Here is a 19,167-nt window from a genome sequence, read left to right as displayed (position 1 = left end):
TTCAGAATTTGCAGGAATCGGAGGAAAAGGAAATAGGCTTTATTTTTATTCGCCTGGTTATAGAATGGGCTAGAAGGATAAATCCCCGTTTACATTACGGAACATACTATTTACATCTAAAAATTTTGTTAAGTACACCCAAATCTCCCTTTTTACATCTATCCATTATATCCTTTTTACTTAAAGGAGAACACCCCTCAAAACCCATTTTCCTTTCTTGGAAGTATCTTTTGGAAATATCATGTATATATTCCAGAAACATATTTTCATAACTACATATCATAGTTTTGAAAATATATTTTCAAAATAGATATATGTTATTCTGAAAAGACATTTTGGTATTAATAAATTTAAAATAGTTGAAGTTGTAAATATTTATCTTACGTCATATTTTTTAGTCTTATTTGCATGTTATTATTAGAGTTTTTTAAACTCTATATAAAATCTTATTCTATTCTATTTTTATTGGTCTCTAAATCCTAATTTTGAACCACATCTTCACCTCATGGTATAGAAACAAATATGATTTGTCAATATTATGCCAAAAACTATACCAAACTTTGTCAAAAGTGTTAAAATCTTTAAAGACGAAATGTCGAGATTCATTAAGAAGCTTGTTCTTTCTGATGGTAAATTAAGTTTAACTTTAAAATTTAATTTATAATATGTTTCTTATGTTTTTTTCAACATCCTTTTAAATTAAATAAGATTTTAATGAGAATACATATTGACAATATGTATACTTTTTATACTGCCCCCAATAGTAAATTGCTATATACCTAAAAGTGATTAACTTTGATAATAATTATTTTAAGAATTACATTTAAATGATTTCTAATATATATATATATATATATATATATATATATATTTGATTCATGGTGTAAATTTTTTTCTAATAACTAATATATTAAAATTAAATTTTATGAAGCATTTTTTTAAAAAATATGATTTTTTCTTGGTATCTTTTTTATAATTCATTTTGTATATCTAACATTTATGAAACATTGAATTGAAATAGGATATGTGAATGATCAGTCAAAAGGTAGATGTGGTGATGAAGAAAACAACGTTACAAATATACAGTAGACGAAGGTAATGTATTGTTGACACATTGGAGAAAGTGTCATAAGTTTGAATTGGTGGAAAGCATTGATGCAGGATGCATAATTAAGTCCACATTCAAGTACTATACCAAAGATGATGCACAACTCATAGAAGAGTTTCTAAAGGATAATTAAAATTTATATAATAAAAATGGGTTCAAAATTAGGGTTTAAAAAATAATATAAGTAGAATAAAAATAAAATTTTAGATATGATTTAAAAAATATTAATAGGACTAACAAACATGAGAGTGCAAGATAAGAATTTATAACATCAACGATCTTAAGTTATTATTACTAGAAATGTCTTTTCAAAGTAAGATATACCTATTCCAAAAATGTATTTTTGGAATTATGATATATAGTTCTAAAAATTTTAGATATGATTTAAAAAATATTAATAGGACTAACAAACATGAGAGTGCAAGATAAGAATTTATAACATCAACGATCTTAATTTATTATTACTATAAATGCCTTTTCAAAATAAGATATATTTTCAGAATATATTTATATTGTATTCTAAAAAGACATTTCTTGAAAGGAAAACGGGTACCCAGGGATTTACTCTAAGGAAAAAGGGTATAATGGAGGATTGAGGTGTACTTAGGAAAAATGGAGGCTGTAAATAGTAACTTCCTGCAGTGAAACTTTAAGCAATAAAATAGCCCATAGTTAATGTTTCCGAATTCCGATATTTTGGGCCTGCACTTGTTCCGATTATCTTGGTCCATATTAGTTTAAATTACTAAGGTCTGTTTGATAGTACCATTATATCCGTGACAGCATGTGCAGATATTGACAAAAGAAGGTAAAAAAATGTCTTTAACCTTATTATTCTTCTCTTTTTTTATCTTTAAACTATGTCTTAGAACCAAAGGGAATATAAAAATTATCTTTCCACTTTAATTATATATATATATTACGTAACTTAACTTAGGAGTAACAACCCACAATGCACGCTTGGAAATCTGAAGACAGACGTTACATCAGTTACGAAAAATCGTTCCTAGAATATCGCTACCCCATCAATGCCGTTAGAAGTACATAAACCTAACACTGAACCCTAAGACGATAAGTAGTTAAATCATGTATAGAAAAAACAAGAGATGTAGTTCAAAGGGTCTTTTTATTTTCCACTATTGAGCACTTTGGTTGATCCACAAATCCATCTTTTTTTTTTTTTTTGCCCAAAGTCAAAATTACTTTAATTTTAATGTTATTTTATACATAATCGTCTAATGTTCCCAATACCTCACAACAACTCTACAAAAAGAAAACAAATCATATTAATAAAAAGAATAGGGAAAGAAGTATTAAGTCTCCTTAAACTTTATTTTTTGTTTAAATAGACACCTTTAATTTTAACTTTGTCTTAATTAATCCTTAATTTATATTTTTTTCTTCAAATAGACACCTTAAGCTTTAATTGCATTTCAATTAATCTTTAAAATTTATCTTTTTACTAATATTTTTTTTCAATTTTCTTATCTTAAATGTTAATCATTCATTGTTTTTGTTACAACTAATTTTTTCATATTTAAAATATAATAAAAGTGATTTATAAAAAACAGTTGAGATTAAATAAATAAACAATTGAGATTCTTTTGTTAGTAATTTAACACCAATTTAATATAAGATTTTGTTTATAAAAGGGGTCATTTTTAAGAATTAATTGGGATGAAATTGAAATAAGGTGTCTAAATGTAATAGGTAAAGTTTAATGATCCATTGAAACAAAATTAAAGTTCATGATATCTATTTACAAAAGAGATAGAGTTTAGGGATCAATTGGGATTAAACTAAAGCTTAAAATGTCTATTTGAAAAAAAAAAAAAGTTTAAGATGCCTAAATACTCTTTTCCAACAAAATAATACAAAGAAACACAATTTTTTAATATGTACTTACATATAAAGTGTTTAGAAACAAATTAATTATAAAGAATAAATAAATAGATTCTTTCAAAAGTCTTCTGAAAACTGACAAAATTAGCTCACCATTTCTGTAAAAGATGTTGAGTCAATTAATTTTACCATAAATTATCCAACCGCGAAATTGTTCCCGTTGGAGTTGTTGGGTAGGAAAAATCGATCCATGCATAAAATGAGTATATAGACAAATCCAATGTACTATTTTAAATACTAAATAATGATATTTTCTTTTATTATCAGAAGTTTTATTATTTTTTAATTATCAATGGATTATATAAAACAATTATATATTTTTAAGATATCAAGTGCTTTTGTTTTAAATTTAATACCAGTAATCATTAGGAAACCTATTATAACACAGCATAGCAAATTTATTGATTTTAAAAGTCTAGATAAATCTTGCAATTTAAATTAGTTATAATCTGATTTATGCTATATGGTTGAAAAAATGAAAATAAGATTGAGAGAACTTATAATAATGAAATGTTACCAAACAATCTAGGCAAGAATAAGACAAAGGAGCAGAAGCAGTTAGCACACGCGTAAGGGAGTGGGGTCCAATTTTAGCGGCAAACAAACAAATGAATTTAAATCATGCTCTAATTTCAGGCCCCACTTTGCAACCGTCTCTCAACGTTTTTGTTTACTGACAAATCAAGTTGAAATTTTGATAAAAGAGATTCGAATGTCTAACGTTTCTCTCCTTTGTTTTTCTCTCTCTCTAATCATCAATAATTTAATTTTATATCTAATTCTACTTTTGTTTCGTATTTGTACAACACCTTAATTATCATGCTACAATCCCATCCGTTTTTGTTATTATAATCTAACAAACGCCTCCTACATTTCAATTTGATGGATAAAATGTAGTATTGTATTTCATTTTTTTTTACTTTGTATTTCCTAAATAGATTGATACCGTCCAATATTTGAATGATTTATTAACGTATACTTATTTATTTATCTTCAAGAAATACTATATTTTAAGATAATTACAATTTATTATAATTCCATCACTCACTTTTAAGAGACTTAGCATGGTTAACTTGATAGTATATGGGAAACAGAAATAGAGCAGTGAATAATTTGGGGAGTGGTTGAATAAAAAATACTCCCAAATATTGTTTTCCTTGCTATTTTAGTTTAACTAACAGCATGAGGAAAGAAAATTTTATGGATGCTATCATAATTTTGGTTCCCTTATATTTGAGCAAAAAGTATGAAAAGAAGACTTTTTACTGCATAAAAATCAAATTGATGTTATTTTTAATATTATTAACTAGTATCCTTAGACGATTTGTTAAAGAACCAAAGAAAAAAATATTTTTGTGAAAATCATACGAGAATATAATAAAATTATGAATAGAATAATTTTACATATTTTAATAAAAATATTTTTTTTAATTTTTTAACTAAAGACAATTATTTACATTATTTTATTTTTTCTCATGCTTTTCTTCTTCTTTATAAATAATTATGTACCGATAAATATACTTGTATTTCAAAAGAATATGAATTTGATTTATGAAAATTTTATTATTGGTGGATAATTTATAAATACTTTTGTAACTACTTTTTAAGTCTTGAGTTTGTTGTGATCATGATGAATTCTCTAAATCTAACTTGCCTAAATTTGTTACATAAAAAAATATTTGTTATGTAGATTTTTGTTATAGATAAAAAGTTTCCTTTTCTTTATTTTCTCTTCCACAAGATAACATAAAAATCTTGCTTTTTTTTTTTGGCTTTTCTTCTTAAATCAAACAAAACCTTTTTTATTATCGCAATAGATTATTGTTATTGTGCAGTGCGGTGCTCCATTTGGTTTGGTTCTAATGGCAATGTAACTGAGGTGGAAATAAGAATGAGAGGAAACAGAAGAGTGCTTCCCTTCTTTAGGATACTCCACTCTAAAACCCATTTATTATTATTTATTTATACTGCGTGGGTGGCTACTATTTCGTCATTCCTTCCTCCAACACCAACTTTATTGGCTTTCCTAACTAGACCATCTACACTAGAATATTAGTTAAAAAATTAAAATATAAAATATTTATTATAAAAAAAGTTATGAATAATAAAATTTTGTATATCTCAATATTTTTTTTGTAATTTTTTAGTTTCTTAATAATAAAATAATAATAATAGTTAACATTTATCAACTCTATTTTAAGCTCGTGCGTTTTTTACTCAAATTTCTTCCATTTTTTTATTCATCCAAATAAGTTAGTACTCTCGCAACATTTATTAACAAAACTCATTCATTCCTTAGAGCACTTAAGGTTGATAAATTAAATAAGTTATTAAAAGTCATATGATAATACATTTAAAAACCATAGGGTATAGTTACTGAATTTGATATAAATTTTTCCAATAATAAAAAAAATGTAAAAAGCCTATCATTTTCTCTTTAAATTTTGAAAACAATTGGCCATGAAACTGTATATTCTTAATACTTCATTACTTAAACAAATAATCTAATTTGACAAAAATTATTAATTAGTGGCAAGGGATTGTGTTAGATGCATAAGATATCATTATTGGATATAATAATTATGAAATGACACATTATTGAAATTATAATATATTTTAAAGTTAAAAATTAAAAAGAATCTAATGACTGTGAAACATCGAAAGGTAACAGTTTTGAAAGAATTCTTTGTTTTTTTAAAGAGATGAACGTTAAACACACTTCACAACTTTTTGTAATACAAAATTATTATTAGATAAATTTTTGTATTGATCATGTTAAGGTAGTGTACTTAAGTAATTGAGCATAAATAATTGATGTTTTAAAGTTAAAGTTGAATAATTTTAAATATTATATGAGTTTGATTTATTACAAAAATAAATTTTTGTTAGATTTTATTCACCTCTCCATCGAACTTTAAATTGAAGAGTTAAAACAAAAATAAATTAATGTATTGTTTAATTTGTTTTATGTCCAGCTTCTTTCTTTTAATAAAAGCTGAGCTAAAAAAAATTTAAATCATTTTTAAAAATAACTTTTTTAATAAAGAAAATTTTAAAAAATTCAAACACTATTTAAAATTTAAATATATTGATTTTCCGTTTTATTGGTAAGATAAGAATGAATAAAAATATTTAAAATTTAGCATTGTTTTAAATAAATAAAATTTTAAAATACCTTCATGGGTACATGTTTTTTTAATATAAACTTTGTAGCTAACTGTGGTTAGTAATTACATAATCATTATAAAATATATTTATTTTTTTAATTTAACTTATTAGCATACATTTAAAGAACATTAGTTAAATTTGCTTAATTATTATATGTTTTTCTTCCAACGAATACATACTATGTTGTTAAAAAAATCCTAATAACATTATATGCATTTATAAATATATTTTATAATATTAAACAATTTATTAAATCATCTGAGTTCAATAAAATTATCTATAATCCAATAAGTACCAAAAGTATTAAAAGTAAGATTTAATTGTATATCTCATATCTTTATTATGATTGAAATTTGATTTTAGTTCTATTTTTTTTTTTTTGCACGATTTTGATCTCTTTATTATTTATTTCTTTCAGAGATAACATGTTTAAAAAATATGAACATAATAGTATGATATTATTTTGATTGAGTAATAGATTAACATTACATTTAATATTTAAGAAAGAATCTTATGTAACAATGCAAGAGAGTATCACATGTTTTTTTTTTATCATTACGCAAGAGAGTATCACATCAGTGTCAATATAGTGACATATGCTTACATATATTAAACTGTCATATTTACAATTTCGTTAATTATTAAATATCAAATTAACAATTCATAAAGTTTTATAATTTTTTTATTTGAATAGAAAGTTTTATACTTAAAATAGTAGAGAATCACTTTTACACAAAACGAAACAAAACAAAATCAAATTTCAATACTAGTAATAAAAGGACTTGAATTTCGATTAAAACTAAAACTAAAGGTATCTAAGAAAAATGTTACTACTATCTAGAAATATGAATAGGTGCTTAACGAAACATGTACGTGGGAATTGGTTACGGGTAGATTCATTGAAGTTGGTGTGTAAAGTCACGCTCTAGGAGAAAATGTGGGGCCTTTGGAGAAAAAAGTCAAAGGGATTCAATTTGATTCACGTGAGATTCTAACAGGCTGGAGTGGGGCCTTCCTACGTGGAGGACGTTGAAGTCACCTCTGAAGCTGTTTATTTTATTATATGGTTTTGGTTCAAATATCATAAGGAAGATTTTGCTTTTATATATGGGGTCTCATAACTATAACTGATTGCTTCACAGCACTTACTTGAGCTCTTTTTCTTTGGCTCTGATAATTGATTGCTTATGGATATAATTGAGTTGAGAGAGGAGAGAAGAATGAGTTTCACTTTTACATTACAGCTGTATCTTTATGTCCGGCAAAGAAAAGTAGTCAAAAAGGCTTTCGACCCCAATTGCTCTCTTTTTAGTAATCTTTGTATTCTACTATATATTAACATTTTTTAAAAAACGTTTATTGTGTGTTAAACACCTCGACTTTTCTTGTCATGTCATGTTTTAAACGCACCCAACAAAAGACCAATTAAATTAACCACTTGCGCCCCTAATAACAATATTATTATTATATCCAGCTACATATTCAGTACGAGAATAATTCTATAATTCAATTCATACCCACTTTTATTTCTAGCTTAATGTGCCTACCCTCTTCTCTATACAAACCCACCATATATTATAATGGGGAAATGACGAATATGTATATCCTATTTTTAGGGTGTATAAGCAAAAGGAAGAAGGAAAAAAATACTGTAATGAAAAAATAATGACATGTTTGATTTAAAGAAAAAAATGAAAAGAAAGAAAAGAATAAGAGCATTTACTCATTTAAACAAATAAGACATTTCTCTCTCATTTTATAAAGAAAGCTAAACATGTGAATTTTCATTTTCTTTTTTTATCATGTTCCTCTCCTCATATTAATTATTAAGTAATTAACCAAACTAAGGAGAGATGATTTTGCTATTTTTCCTTTCTTTTCCATTCTTTCCTCTCGTTTTTTACTGTAATAACAACAATAACCATATATAGTTCTTTAGAAAAAAAACTGTATAGTGGGAAACAAATGTACATACTATTTTTTTGTGTATGTACGGAAATGGTAGAAGGAAAAAAGAAAAGAAAACTAAAGTGTATAAGTTTAGTTAGGAATGATAATAATAACTCTATTATTACTGTCTCCTCTATACAGCTGTTGATTAGGATGGTAGGGAGGGAGCTAGGTGTCTGTTCCAATCGTATAGTCACTCTAAATTTGGATTGTTTATTTGTACTACATACGTGTGAAGCGAATAATATGTTTCTTATTCCAACATGAGGAAACCTAAATACAGGCTAACTGTTATGAATTACAAGGTGCCAAATTAGTAAGGAGAAGATGTCAGAATAATTAATAACTAGAATAATATTACACAAGAATAGCAAAGCTTGGAGCCATACTATTATACTATTGATTATAGGTGATGTCTGGAAGCAAAAGCAATAGGTGAAAGTAATAAAGTAATGTAAAATGGAGGTGGAGAGGAAATTTCAAAGAGGACAAAATGGTCAAAGAAAGGAAGGAAGACAAAGGAGGATGAGAGTGTGCCAGCCAGAAGATAATAGACATCAAATTCAAAACAAAAACAAATAGCATCTTAAGAGTCATAGTAGTTAGACCTCCCACACCCACCAACTATACATAAACCCAGTTTCCTGGAAGTACCCCCTGTCTCTAATCTCATTCATGCCATTAATTATAATTATAAACCCAAACAAGTGAACAACCCTCTCTCCTTTGTCCCATTCCCCCTAACCAAGTTTAAGTTTCTAGAATGGAAGAAATGAACAGAAGCTCCTCCTCCACTTCCTCTTCCTCTCACTGTTGCTCTTTAGAGTCCAACCATAGGAGCCCCAACAAGCCAGACAGAATCAAAGGCCCATGGAGCGCCCAAGAGGATCGGATCCTGACACGACTAGTCGAACAATACGGCCCTCGAAACTGGTCCCTCATCAGCCGCTACATTAAGGGCAGGTCCGGCAAATCGTGCCGGCTGCGGTGGTGCAATCAGCTGAGCCCCACCGTGGAGCACCGCCCCTTCTCGACCCAAGAGGACGAGACCATCATCGCTGCCCATGCCCGGTACGGTAACAGGTGGGCCACCATAGCCCGATTATTACCGGGCCGAACCGATAACGCCGTTAAGAACCACTGGAACTCCACGCTCAAGCGCAGAGCCAAGGGTATTAACGTTAATGTTAATGATGCCGACAACGAGGATGACCCGTTGACCGCATTGACTCTTGCTCCTCCCGGTATTGCTAATGCCACTTTGACCGAAGACGCCGTACCGGACCACCGGGCCTCGCCGGAGAGTGCGGCGGAGGGGTTTTGGGATATGATGAGGGATGTGATCGCGAGGGAAGTGAGGGAATATGTGTCTTCTAATTTTTCTGATAATAACTAGGGTTTTCATTAAATCAATCATCATAAGCATAATTTGTTATTATGTCTTCCTTTTTTTTTTAGGCAAATTATTCTGCAATTTGATTTTGCCTTACTGGACTTTGGAATCGGATCAGGGAAATAAATTAAAACCCTTCTGGCTTCTGCTGTTAATAACAACTTTCTCTTGTTGTGAATCATACTTGTTCGTTTTCTATTTTCTTTTTATTAGAAACTAGTATTTGTATTTTTATTATGGAGACTTTTGTTTATTATATTTGGGGCGAAATGAGTTGATGAAATTCGCTTGCCAACTCACTGAGTCGAATGTTCCTTGTAGAAGCTGGCTGGCAACTCATCAGCTACACAAGTGATAAAAGGCAGCCAAAGAGTACAAGAGTACATCGATCTTAAAGTGATTTTTCGCTTCAATATTGATATTTCATATTAGTACGTTGCATTTATTTTTGTTGCCCGAGAGAGACCTGGAAGAGGTTGGGGAATCATCCACAATAATAGAGAAGTTGAGTCTAATTAATTACTATTAACGTATTAACGACATACCTTTTATGTTTTGATAGTAATTGATGATCTGATATACATCTGGTCTAATTCACATTTTGCTCTTCTATCCACACTTCACATTTCAACAAATCTACTGGTACGTAAATTAATGTTTTGAGGAAACCCATTTCACTTGGGAGGAAGTAGAGAGCTGAGAAGTCAATTTCATTTTGTATTGTTATAAACTCTAATTCTCCTTATTCTGTTTAAATTAATGAAAAGACCTTCCTTGAATAACTATCTAAAGGCAAGCTCCTCAAGGCATTCTGCCGGTGACAATTACAAGTGAATAACTATAATTTATATTTTTTTTTTATCAGTAATGAATAACTCTAGCTTACTTTTTATTGCTGTGAATAATTTTTTTTATCAGTAGTGAATAACTATAGCTTAGAGGATATTCTTCAACCAATAGTCAATAATTAATTTATTAAGATATTGAGATTTATTTAAAAAATTAATATCTTTCAAAAAAAAATATTTTTTCAAACACACAAATCAAATTCATGATTATATACTTAAAAAATAAGATTAATTATCTACAAATCATGTCACACCATATTATTGAATAACTCTAACTTATAATGTCAATAAATGTTAGTAATTTATATTTTTTATAATTGACTAAAATTTATTTAAAATAATAAATTTGTGTGGATTTCTCTTCTTAATTAATAAGTCTCATTCGTTATTTTATAATTTTTAATAGATTTTGATCAATCATAAAAATAATAAAAAATGTACTAAAAAAATGTCACTAAATTTCCTAGGTATTTTTTACGTTATCTATTGAGTTTGTTTGTTTTTGTGCTATTCTATACCTATCCCGATTAGGATTTTAGTGCATAAGAGAGGCAATTGGATAAATCTTTATTTGGTACATGAAATAAATACTAAGTACGTTTTTGGTCTTTAAGCCAACCATGTTGAATGTAGCTATTTAGGGTTTTATAATAACTAAATTTCATTGGCACGAAATAGCAAGAGCATTTGATCATAGAGGGTCTTTTTTTTATGTATATACAAGAATTAGAAGAGTAAATCTTAATTATATACTTAATTTAATTACAAATAGTGAATTTTAAAATATAAAGTTGTGTGATTCTTTCAAATACTGATGTGATTTTTTTAATTAATTACACAATCATTAGATGACTTTCTATATTTAACCAAAACTAATTAATTATGGTTATATAGTTAAATAGTTCTCAAAGATGGTGAGGACTGAGGAGTGAGGTTATAGGTGTCGTTGGTTTATCTTGCACCAGAAGACTGGGTCACATGGATTACAATTCAAATAGACAAAGTTTAGTTGAGCTTCCTTGTGATTGGCAGGGTCAACATATGGATTACAATCCATATAGTTTACTCATATTTAATTTGTTCATAAGTTGCATTATCATTGATAAAACGTTAATGTACAATATGATTATGTTACACTTCATATCACTATTAGGTAGAAAACTTTTGGTCTTTCATTTTGATTCCTTTTTTGGGACATTGATTAATTCAGATATTACAAACTTGCCTCAGTTATCCAATATAATATTCCCAACTAGCTAATATATATATGAACATAATTTATTTATGACTTTGTTTAATTAGTGACCACTGGCCAATATCATATACTATCAGGAACTGAGCACCAAATAAATAGAGATCTCTAATCTTCATTACGCGGCAATAACGACACGACAGTGACGCGGCAATAACGACACGACAGTAACGCGGCAATATCATATATGAACATCATTTATTTATGACTTTGTTTACGGAATAACGACACGACAGTGATTAAAATTTAAAACTGTAAAAATAAGTAGAAAAACGGGCAACCTACCCAGAGAGGAATTTTTTGGGTTACGCAATCAAATCCAAGGTTGACTTAGCGCGTCAGTAGGCGATTATAATTATAACCTTTTTTTTTTATAACCACAGTTTGAATAATCTTAATCTCACAAATTAGTTTCAGTTAAAATAATTTTGAAATAAGATAATCTACGTCCAAAAATGTTTACTTAAAGGTAATAAATTTCGGAATATAAAATGTGTGAAAAATAAAATTTACTCACTTATAAAATTTTCGATAAACGATTATTATCATAATTTTAATCAATCATAATTTTAATGTTTTTACATTTAAATTTTGACATACTATATTAATAACAGTATTATGTCTTGATTTTAATAATTGATTTTTTTTATAAAAAATCTCCATTTTAAAATTTTTATCTCTTTAATTTATTTCAATTTAATATAATATAAATTCATTAGAGATAGTAAAATAATCAATGGTTCTTTTTAAATGTATATTTATAAATTTATTTAATTATAAAAATAGCTGTATAGTGCAGGAAAAATGTACTGATTATTAACATGTTAAGAACAAGTCTTCAAAGGACAGGAGTATAAGTCATTATGTAATTATCAAAAGATTTTTTTTTTTTTTTGATAGAATGTAACTATCAAGAGACGAACTACCAAATTATAAAAACAGACAAAATTAAAGATTTTAATGTGACAGTGTCATATGGTAAAAGGATGGCCCATTGTTGGTCAGACCAAACAAATAAACAAACATTGGGCCTTAAATATGCCGCAAAGTATGACTTCTCAAAATTTCAAAGTGAATCCCTGAACACAATTGACTAATTGAGCTTAAACCCAAAAACTATGCATACCAAAACCGAATGCAGTTTTTTTTTTTTTTTTCTTTTTCGATACAACAAATGCAGTTTTATAGAACACGAGACAAAAATAATAATAGAACATCATACATGGAAGAAAAACATACTAGGAGCAAGGGTGCATTAACATAACATAACACCCGTACAATGTTCGGCTGATGAGGATCCATTTATTTAATCTTGGAATTCAATAGTGTCAGATGCAAATTACTTAATTTGTTGGTTCAAAGGGTGAGAAAGGATTTGTGCTAAGAGGAGCCAGAGCTTGTTGATGGCACGGCAATGAACTTGGAGAGACCAGCAATGCAATCATAAAAGTTGCCTTCTGCAGAGGCAAAGTAATAAGGTGTCAACTGATTCAGTTCAACCTTAAAGCCCTCACCATCACCCTCAGTTGCGTTCCCCAACAGCTTTGCCCCTCTGAATTCGCACGTTATGTAGCTCCACTGGTTTGGTAGTAAGTACACACTCTGAGCCAGCGTCGTGGAGTTCCCTGGATACTTGAACACTGCACCTCCCAATATCAACCCATCAGTCACAACAAAACTATATATTATATTATACAGTTACCTAGTGTATGTTTGATTTACAGTTAAAAATGTTGTGGTGCGTGTTTCAATATAAGTCCAACAGGACAAAAACAAAATAAACATAAAAACAAGAGTCCTGTTGACAAAATTACTTTTATATCAAACGTGATTTTGTAACGGTAAATCAAACATGCTCATACACTACAAAGAATGTTAATTAGTGTCTCAAGAAAATTCATCACTGATTAAGAAATTAAAATAAGGAAAAATTTAGGAATATCTTGTGACCATAATGATCAATCACACAGGATATAGCATATTTGCAAAATTGCTAGTAACTAGTAAATTGATATTGATGGTGGTACTTAGTACTTACCAAGTGTGTCATTTATGTGGAAGGGGCTATTTTGGATGGCCCATTGGGTGTAGTTAGTGCCGGCTTGCCAGCCTTGAGAGTCTCCAACCAAAATGGTTCTGGGCTCTCTCTCCGCGCCCACATACGTTATCACAAGGAACACAAACACTCCTTGTGCCAAAATTCTAGTGGCATCCATCTGCTTCTTCTTCTATTAATTGATTATTATCATGCTGGTTGCAGGTGTTTATATAACATTAATCAACCAATATACTGGCTTCGAATTTCAACTCATTTCTGTTATTTTCGCACACGGGTCGGTATGTGTGACTTGGTTGAAGAGGAGTGGTGGATACGCGGAACAGAAAATAAGAACCTAGTACATTTTCGTATTTAGAAGTCCACATGCTCTTATTGACTCTGTTCGTTTATTTATTTATTTATTTTTAATTATTATTATTGATTGTTAAATTTTAAAACATCTCAATTTATCGAGAGAGATAAACAAAAAACTTTTATAACTCTCTAATTATTAGGTAAAAAATTCGCATAAAAAAACAGTGACGAGAAGAAACCAATATACAAATGGATTTTGCTGGCTTAGATCATTCTGAGGTGAGACGTATCTAGAAGAGTGTGTTGATGAGTGGTTTGGCAAAAGTGCACCAAATTGGGTAATAAGGTCGCCATACGACAACTACAGTCCTTTCACACCTCTGTCTTAGACTTTTTTTTTTCTTCTTGACACCGTCTAAGACTAGTAATATGTTTTTTTTCCTGAAGCCAACTAGTAACCGTTGATCACTTGCAAACTCAACAGTCAAGACAGTCAACACTATGTTTGGTTACAAGAAAAGAAAGTGAAAACAGAGATAATTTTTCAGTTGCATGGTAGAAGAAAATAAAAATAAAGATATTTTCTTTCCTTTGTTTGATTGAAAAGAAAATGTAAGGAAAGAAAAATGTATGTTCATTAAATGACAAAAATACTCTTAAATCAAAATAAGTTTTATTTTGCACGACCATAGTAGGACATCTACTAAGGATATTTGCACTCCATTTTATAACTTCTGCCTAAAATATTTTAGGAACTTGTTTCTCAATCAACATATAGCGCAACATGTTCATTATCATTCTATTTTTATTTTTGCTTCTCATTAACTCCGTTTTGCTAAGGAGTATAAATTGTGTGTTTGGATTGGTGATGAGTTGAACTTAATGATTTTTTAAAGCAACAAATAGTTGCTTTTGCGATAAACTCATCATGATTTTGCATTCATCATAGTTTTCTAGCACCAAACCATACACACTTTAAGTTGCAGTCAGTAGACTACTTATGCCTTGATCTTTGCAAAATTCTTCAATCTCGTTTGAGTTGAATTCACCACCTTGGTCTGTCCTAAAAGAAGCAATTAATATATGCACTAGTCTCATTTTCAACACAAGCTTTAAAATTTCTATACATTGCAAAATCCTCATATTTTTCATGTAAGAAGAAAATCTACGTTTTACAGGTGAAATCATCAATAAAACATAGGATGTACCTCTGGTTGCTATTTGATTCTGGTTTAATATACTTGCATATATTTGCTTGCACAAGTTGTATCTTGTTTGATGCTTTCCATAAACCCTTCTTAGGATAGAATCTTTGTGTTGCTTGTCGGTTAAACACTCAATGCATAGCTTCATTGGATCCTTGAGTGAAGGCAGCCCGTTTACCATTATAAAATAGTGTTCTCAATCCCTTACAGCTTAAGTTACCATTCCGGCATTGCCAAAGATGAAGTTCATTTTCTGATTCAGTCTGAAAACATGAAAAAGCTTTTGGTATCATGGCAGCTAATAAGAAAAACATTGTATTTCCACTCGTCTATTTGCATATTTAATCCTTTCCTGGGATGATATATCCATTTATGTTGTTACTTCTTCTACCCATTTATATTATTATTCTACTAATATCATGTTTCACCAAGCTCCACCTTTGCCAGAGGAATAGAACTCTTGAAGAACCACCTTAAGCATGGGTCAAGATTTGTTGTGCCATCTCATATCAAGATATTAACGTGTCAAAACAATATGATATAAAACTTGCAACTTGCTAGAAATCTATTTAATATAAAACTGTTAAATATTTATATTATCTTGATTCTTGTCTGCTTATCGCACTCTAATTAATAGAACTCTTCACATAATAAAAGTGTTGCTAATACATGTCATTAAGTAGCAGTTTAATATTAACGAAACAAGAATACTTGGGAGGCTGTGAGAGTGTGACCCCAATAATATATTCTAAGGTACATAACTAAAGTGTTAAACGGCCTCTGTAAAGTTACAGTGAAGCCAGGGATAGTGGGATACTGCATGAAGGAGTAGATGGTGCAGCCTTATATATTGCAGATAGAAATTACATCTGAAGACTAAATTTTGGTAACTACTTGAGGAGGGTGATTCGATAGGACAAAAAGGAAAAACAAAAGAACGACGAAAATTGAAACAATAATAACAAGACAACAAAATATCGAAATGAACTATGATATTTTTTTACATATATAAAAAAAACACCCTGATAGAAATCAAAGGTTAGGTGGCGATGTCTGAGAAGATTGTTCTGGTCGCTTGGTTTCTTGACAAGCGTGGATGGGTGTTGCAGGAACTGAGTTGCTTGACTCACTGACTCTTGTGGGAAGTGAGAGGTTAATTCTGCCATCAATGCAAGATGAACACTTTCTCTCTGCCCAGCTTTCAACATCGTATTGGCCATGCCCCATGATTCTTCTTCCTGAACAAAGCCTTCCAATCATAACAGCAATTACGCCCAAAACAATTACAACGACCAGAACTCCAATCAAGGGACCAATGGACTCATGTGATGATTGTTGTGTCACACTGATCATTGGAGGAGGTTGTTCTTGTTGTTGGTACATTGGCATTGTTGACATTTTGACCACCTGCTATGTTTAAATGGTACATTGATGAAGCAATTGGAAAATAAATAATGAATCAATATAATGCAGAAACAAGGAGAAAGAGAATTACTTGGGGGTGGGGTGTTTGAGCTTTGCGGTGTGAGGTTCTTCTTCTAAGGAGCAAGATAAAGATAATTAGAAAAGGACATTGAAATGGTGAAGGTAAAAAAGAGTGTTGTCATACTTGGATGGATGCTAGTTAGTTGAGATGTTATGGTGAGTGGTGACACATTCTCATTCTGAAATTCTTTTTGCGAAAGATGACCAGACGAGAGTTATAAAGCAGATAAAGGGAGAAGAGTTTTCCATTGTTTTTTATTTATATACTTATTTTGAGATCAAATCCTGGAGGGTTTTGATTAGAGTTCAAGTGGAAGGGTTATTATGGTATTGTTAAAATTTATTAATATTATCATTACCTGAGTCTGAGTTGAGGGAGGAACCCCGAGGGACAGTAAAAGGACGAAAGGAAAGGCGAAAGAAATCAGAAAAGTGGAATCTTTGGAGGAAAAGTGGTTACCCTTTTCTCGAGAAGCCCTTTTCAAACAACATCGAAAAGCTTTTACAGGAGTCCGGGTACAACCTTAACAATACGGTAGAAACTCTTTTTTAATTCCAAGTGCGTCAACATCTCATTCCAGAATGAATGCTTTGGCTCCATCCCTTCTCAGGACGAGGTAGGGTAGGGTAATCACTCAACATGGTCCACAGTCCACACCCAATATTAGTCTTCTTTTTTTTCCCCACTTTCCTATGTCTCTATTGTCTGTCACTCTTTTGCAAGTAAATTTATTTTGATACCATAAAAAATATATTTTGAATAAATTGTTCAAATGAGAGTAACAGACATTACTCCAATTCAAATGGCTTAAGAATTTGAATTATTTGCAACAATCGTTGGAAAGAACTCGGGGATCTATCTAGAGCATCATGCATTCTTTGGAGATTGTAATGGCCAATAACCATTCCACCATTGTCATACTACTCATTGGGAGTTTCATGACATTGCTTTGCTTTCTTGGATTTCTTGTGTTTAGTCGTGATCCACATTTCTATAACTGTGTTGCTGTCGCTCACTCAATGCCAGAATTGTGTTTCTTATGGTTTTATATCAGAGGTGTTCATTCTGGGGATGCCCCTTTAAATGCTAATATTCCTGGACCACTGTTTTAGATCAAGAGTCGAGAACTTTTACAGTTGTTATCCCTCATCCTGAATGTTTCCGGCACGGTACTTACTAGTGTTTAGTTGAGATTATTATTGAAAAAACAGTTACAAAAGAATGTTATTACTTTTAAAACGTTAAGAAATCAAGTAATGTTTTTATTAAAAAAATTATTACTATTATCTTCAATGCACCAGCACATATTTTTTTTTAACAGAAACCAAATAATTTCTAATATTAATTCCTTACTGTGGTGATTGGAATGAAATTTGGAACGAAATTCACTCCTAATCAGCAAAAACACGTAGAAGCTAGATCTAGTTGCTTTTCATTGGACGTAGTTTATCACATTTTCACCCATTCCATTTCCAAACACACGGTGAATAGTAACATTCAATAATTATTTTCAAAAGCTTTATAAAATCTGACATTTTAAAATAAATTAAAACAACCATGAGAGAGAACCCAGCGGCAGGCTTACACAATCAGACAAAAAAGTAGGAGTTGATCCTACGTAGCTGACATATAACCACCGACTCACGAAAGCTGCCAGACAAGTGGCCCTGCAGTTACAGACACACGGGTAACAACAGCCTCCAATTTTTCCCCCTTCACAAAGCTCAAAGGTCAAGCAAATGGAGGAGGATATTCTCTCTCAAAATACTTTACAACGTGAAAGCAGGTGCAGAACTATTCTCATATTCAGATTGAACAATTCTACCCAGGGACCTTCCCCAACCTTGAAGTAACACTTCTAGAACTGGAGGTGGCAGTCATCAAATTTCCATTAGCAGACATGTAGAAATAGTTGTAGTTAATTCTTGTCACCAAATCAGCCCAAATGAGGAAAGTGCCCCACGTTTAGTTTGAATGATAAAACCCGAAAAACCCAGGGTAAGAGTTACTATATTTTTAAGTAATCACACAAACACCACCTTTTTCTTTTCCAGAAGGTGGGGGAGGGGAAAGGAAAGGGGAAGGTACAACCAGATTCTTCTGGTAGTGTTTAAATCTCAGCATTTAATTTCACGCACTAAGAGTACCATCTTAAATGCAGATAAATTTGCATGCAATATGCCATAGGCAAATGGGTAAAATGCTATCAAAATAATATTGGGAGAATTATTCTTCAGCGTTATTTGATACCATCAAATACCATTTTGGTGTGTAATTATGTATCCTTTTTATTTCTTTATGTAAAAAAGCTATGGAATAATCACTTTCCATAACAAAACATTATTTTGTAATAAAATATTGAAATATAATAAACATTAATCATTCCTCCCCCGATTTTGTGTTTATGTTGTAAGGAGAGGTTAGTTGAAGGGAAATTTGAGAAAAGAAATAGTTGCATGTCAAATCAAGCACCAAACTGAACTATGGTGTCCCCGATTGGGT

The 19,167-nt window shown here is 30.3% G+C and overlaps 2 protein-coding genes and 1 long non-coding RNA gene across 4 annotated transcripts; 1 reads left to right on the top strand and 2 right to left on the bottom strand.

The window, feature by feature from the left end:
• Positions 1 to 8,704: 8,704 nt before the first annotated feature.
• LOC114408683 (transcription factor MYB77-like) lies at positions 8,705 to 9,702 on the top strand. Its single transcript, XM_028371812.1, has one exon. The coding sequence runs from the start codon at positions 8,892 to 8,894 to the stop codon at positions 9,522 to 9,524; it is 633 nt and encodes a 210-aa protein (XP_028227613.1). The 5' UTR covers positions 8,705 to 8,891; the 3' UTR covers positions 9,525 to 9,702.
• Positions 9,703 to 12,636: 2,934 nt separating this feature from the next.
• On the bottom strand, positions 12,637 to 13,874 carry LOC114408682. Its single transcript, XM_028371811.1, has 2 exons — positions 13,660 to 13,874; positions 12,637 to 13,261 (listed from the first exon to the last, which is right to left on the bottom strand). Exons 1-2 carry the CDS (start codon positions 13,835 to 13,837, stop codon positions 13,002 to 13,004), a joined length of 438 nt encoding a protein of 145 aa, XP_028227612.1. The 5' UTR covers positions 13,838 to 13,874; the 3' UTR covers positions 12,637 to 13,001.
• A 1,962-nt stretch (positions 13,875 to 15,836) lies between these two features.
• On the bottom strand, positions 15,837 to 17,868 carry LOC114408681. 2 transcript variants are annotated; one of them, XR_003665926.1, is made up of 3 exons: positions 17,024 to 17,868; positions 16,675 to 16,717; positions 15,837 to 16,586 (listed from the first exon to the last, which is right to left on the bottom strand). It is a non-coding gene; the product is annotated as an uncharacterized LOC114408681 (long non-coding RNA). The 2 variants fall into 2 exon arrangements; XR_003665925.1 differs by lacking the exon at positions 17,024 to 17,868 and adding an exon at positions 16,789 to 17,011.
• Between the last annotated feature and the right edge of the window lie 1,299 nt (positions 17,869 to 19,167).

Source organism: Glycine soja, chromosome 4, assembly GCF_004193775.1.
Source record: "Glycine soja cultivar W05 chromosome 4, ASM419377v2, whole genome shotgun sequence".
Taxonomy (NCBI): Eukaryota; Viridiplantae; Streptophyta; class Magnoliopsida; order Fabales; family Fabaceae; genus Glycine; species Glycine soja.
Note: the sequence above shows the minus strand (reverse complement) of the source record. Positions and strands in the feature narration are given on the sequence as shown.

Excerpts from the sequence above, each read along its gene's own strand:
- LOC114408683 (XM_028371812.1), top strand. The coding sequence starts at position 8,892 with ATGGAAGAAATGAACAGAAGCTCCTCCTCCACTTCCTCTTCCTCTCAC.
- LOC114408682 (XM_028371811.1), bottom strand. The coding sequence starts at position 13,837 with ATGGATGCCACTAGAATTTTGGCACAAGGAGTGTTTGTGTTCCTTGTG. Across the intron at positions 13,262-13,659 it reads CCACATAAATGACACACTTG|TGTTCAAGTATCCAGGGAAC; the intron begins GTAAGTACTAAG and ends TGGGAGGTGCAG.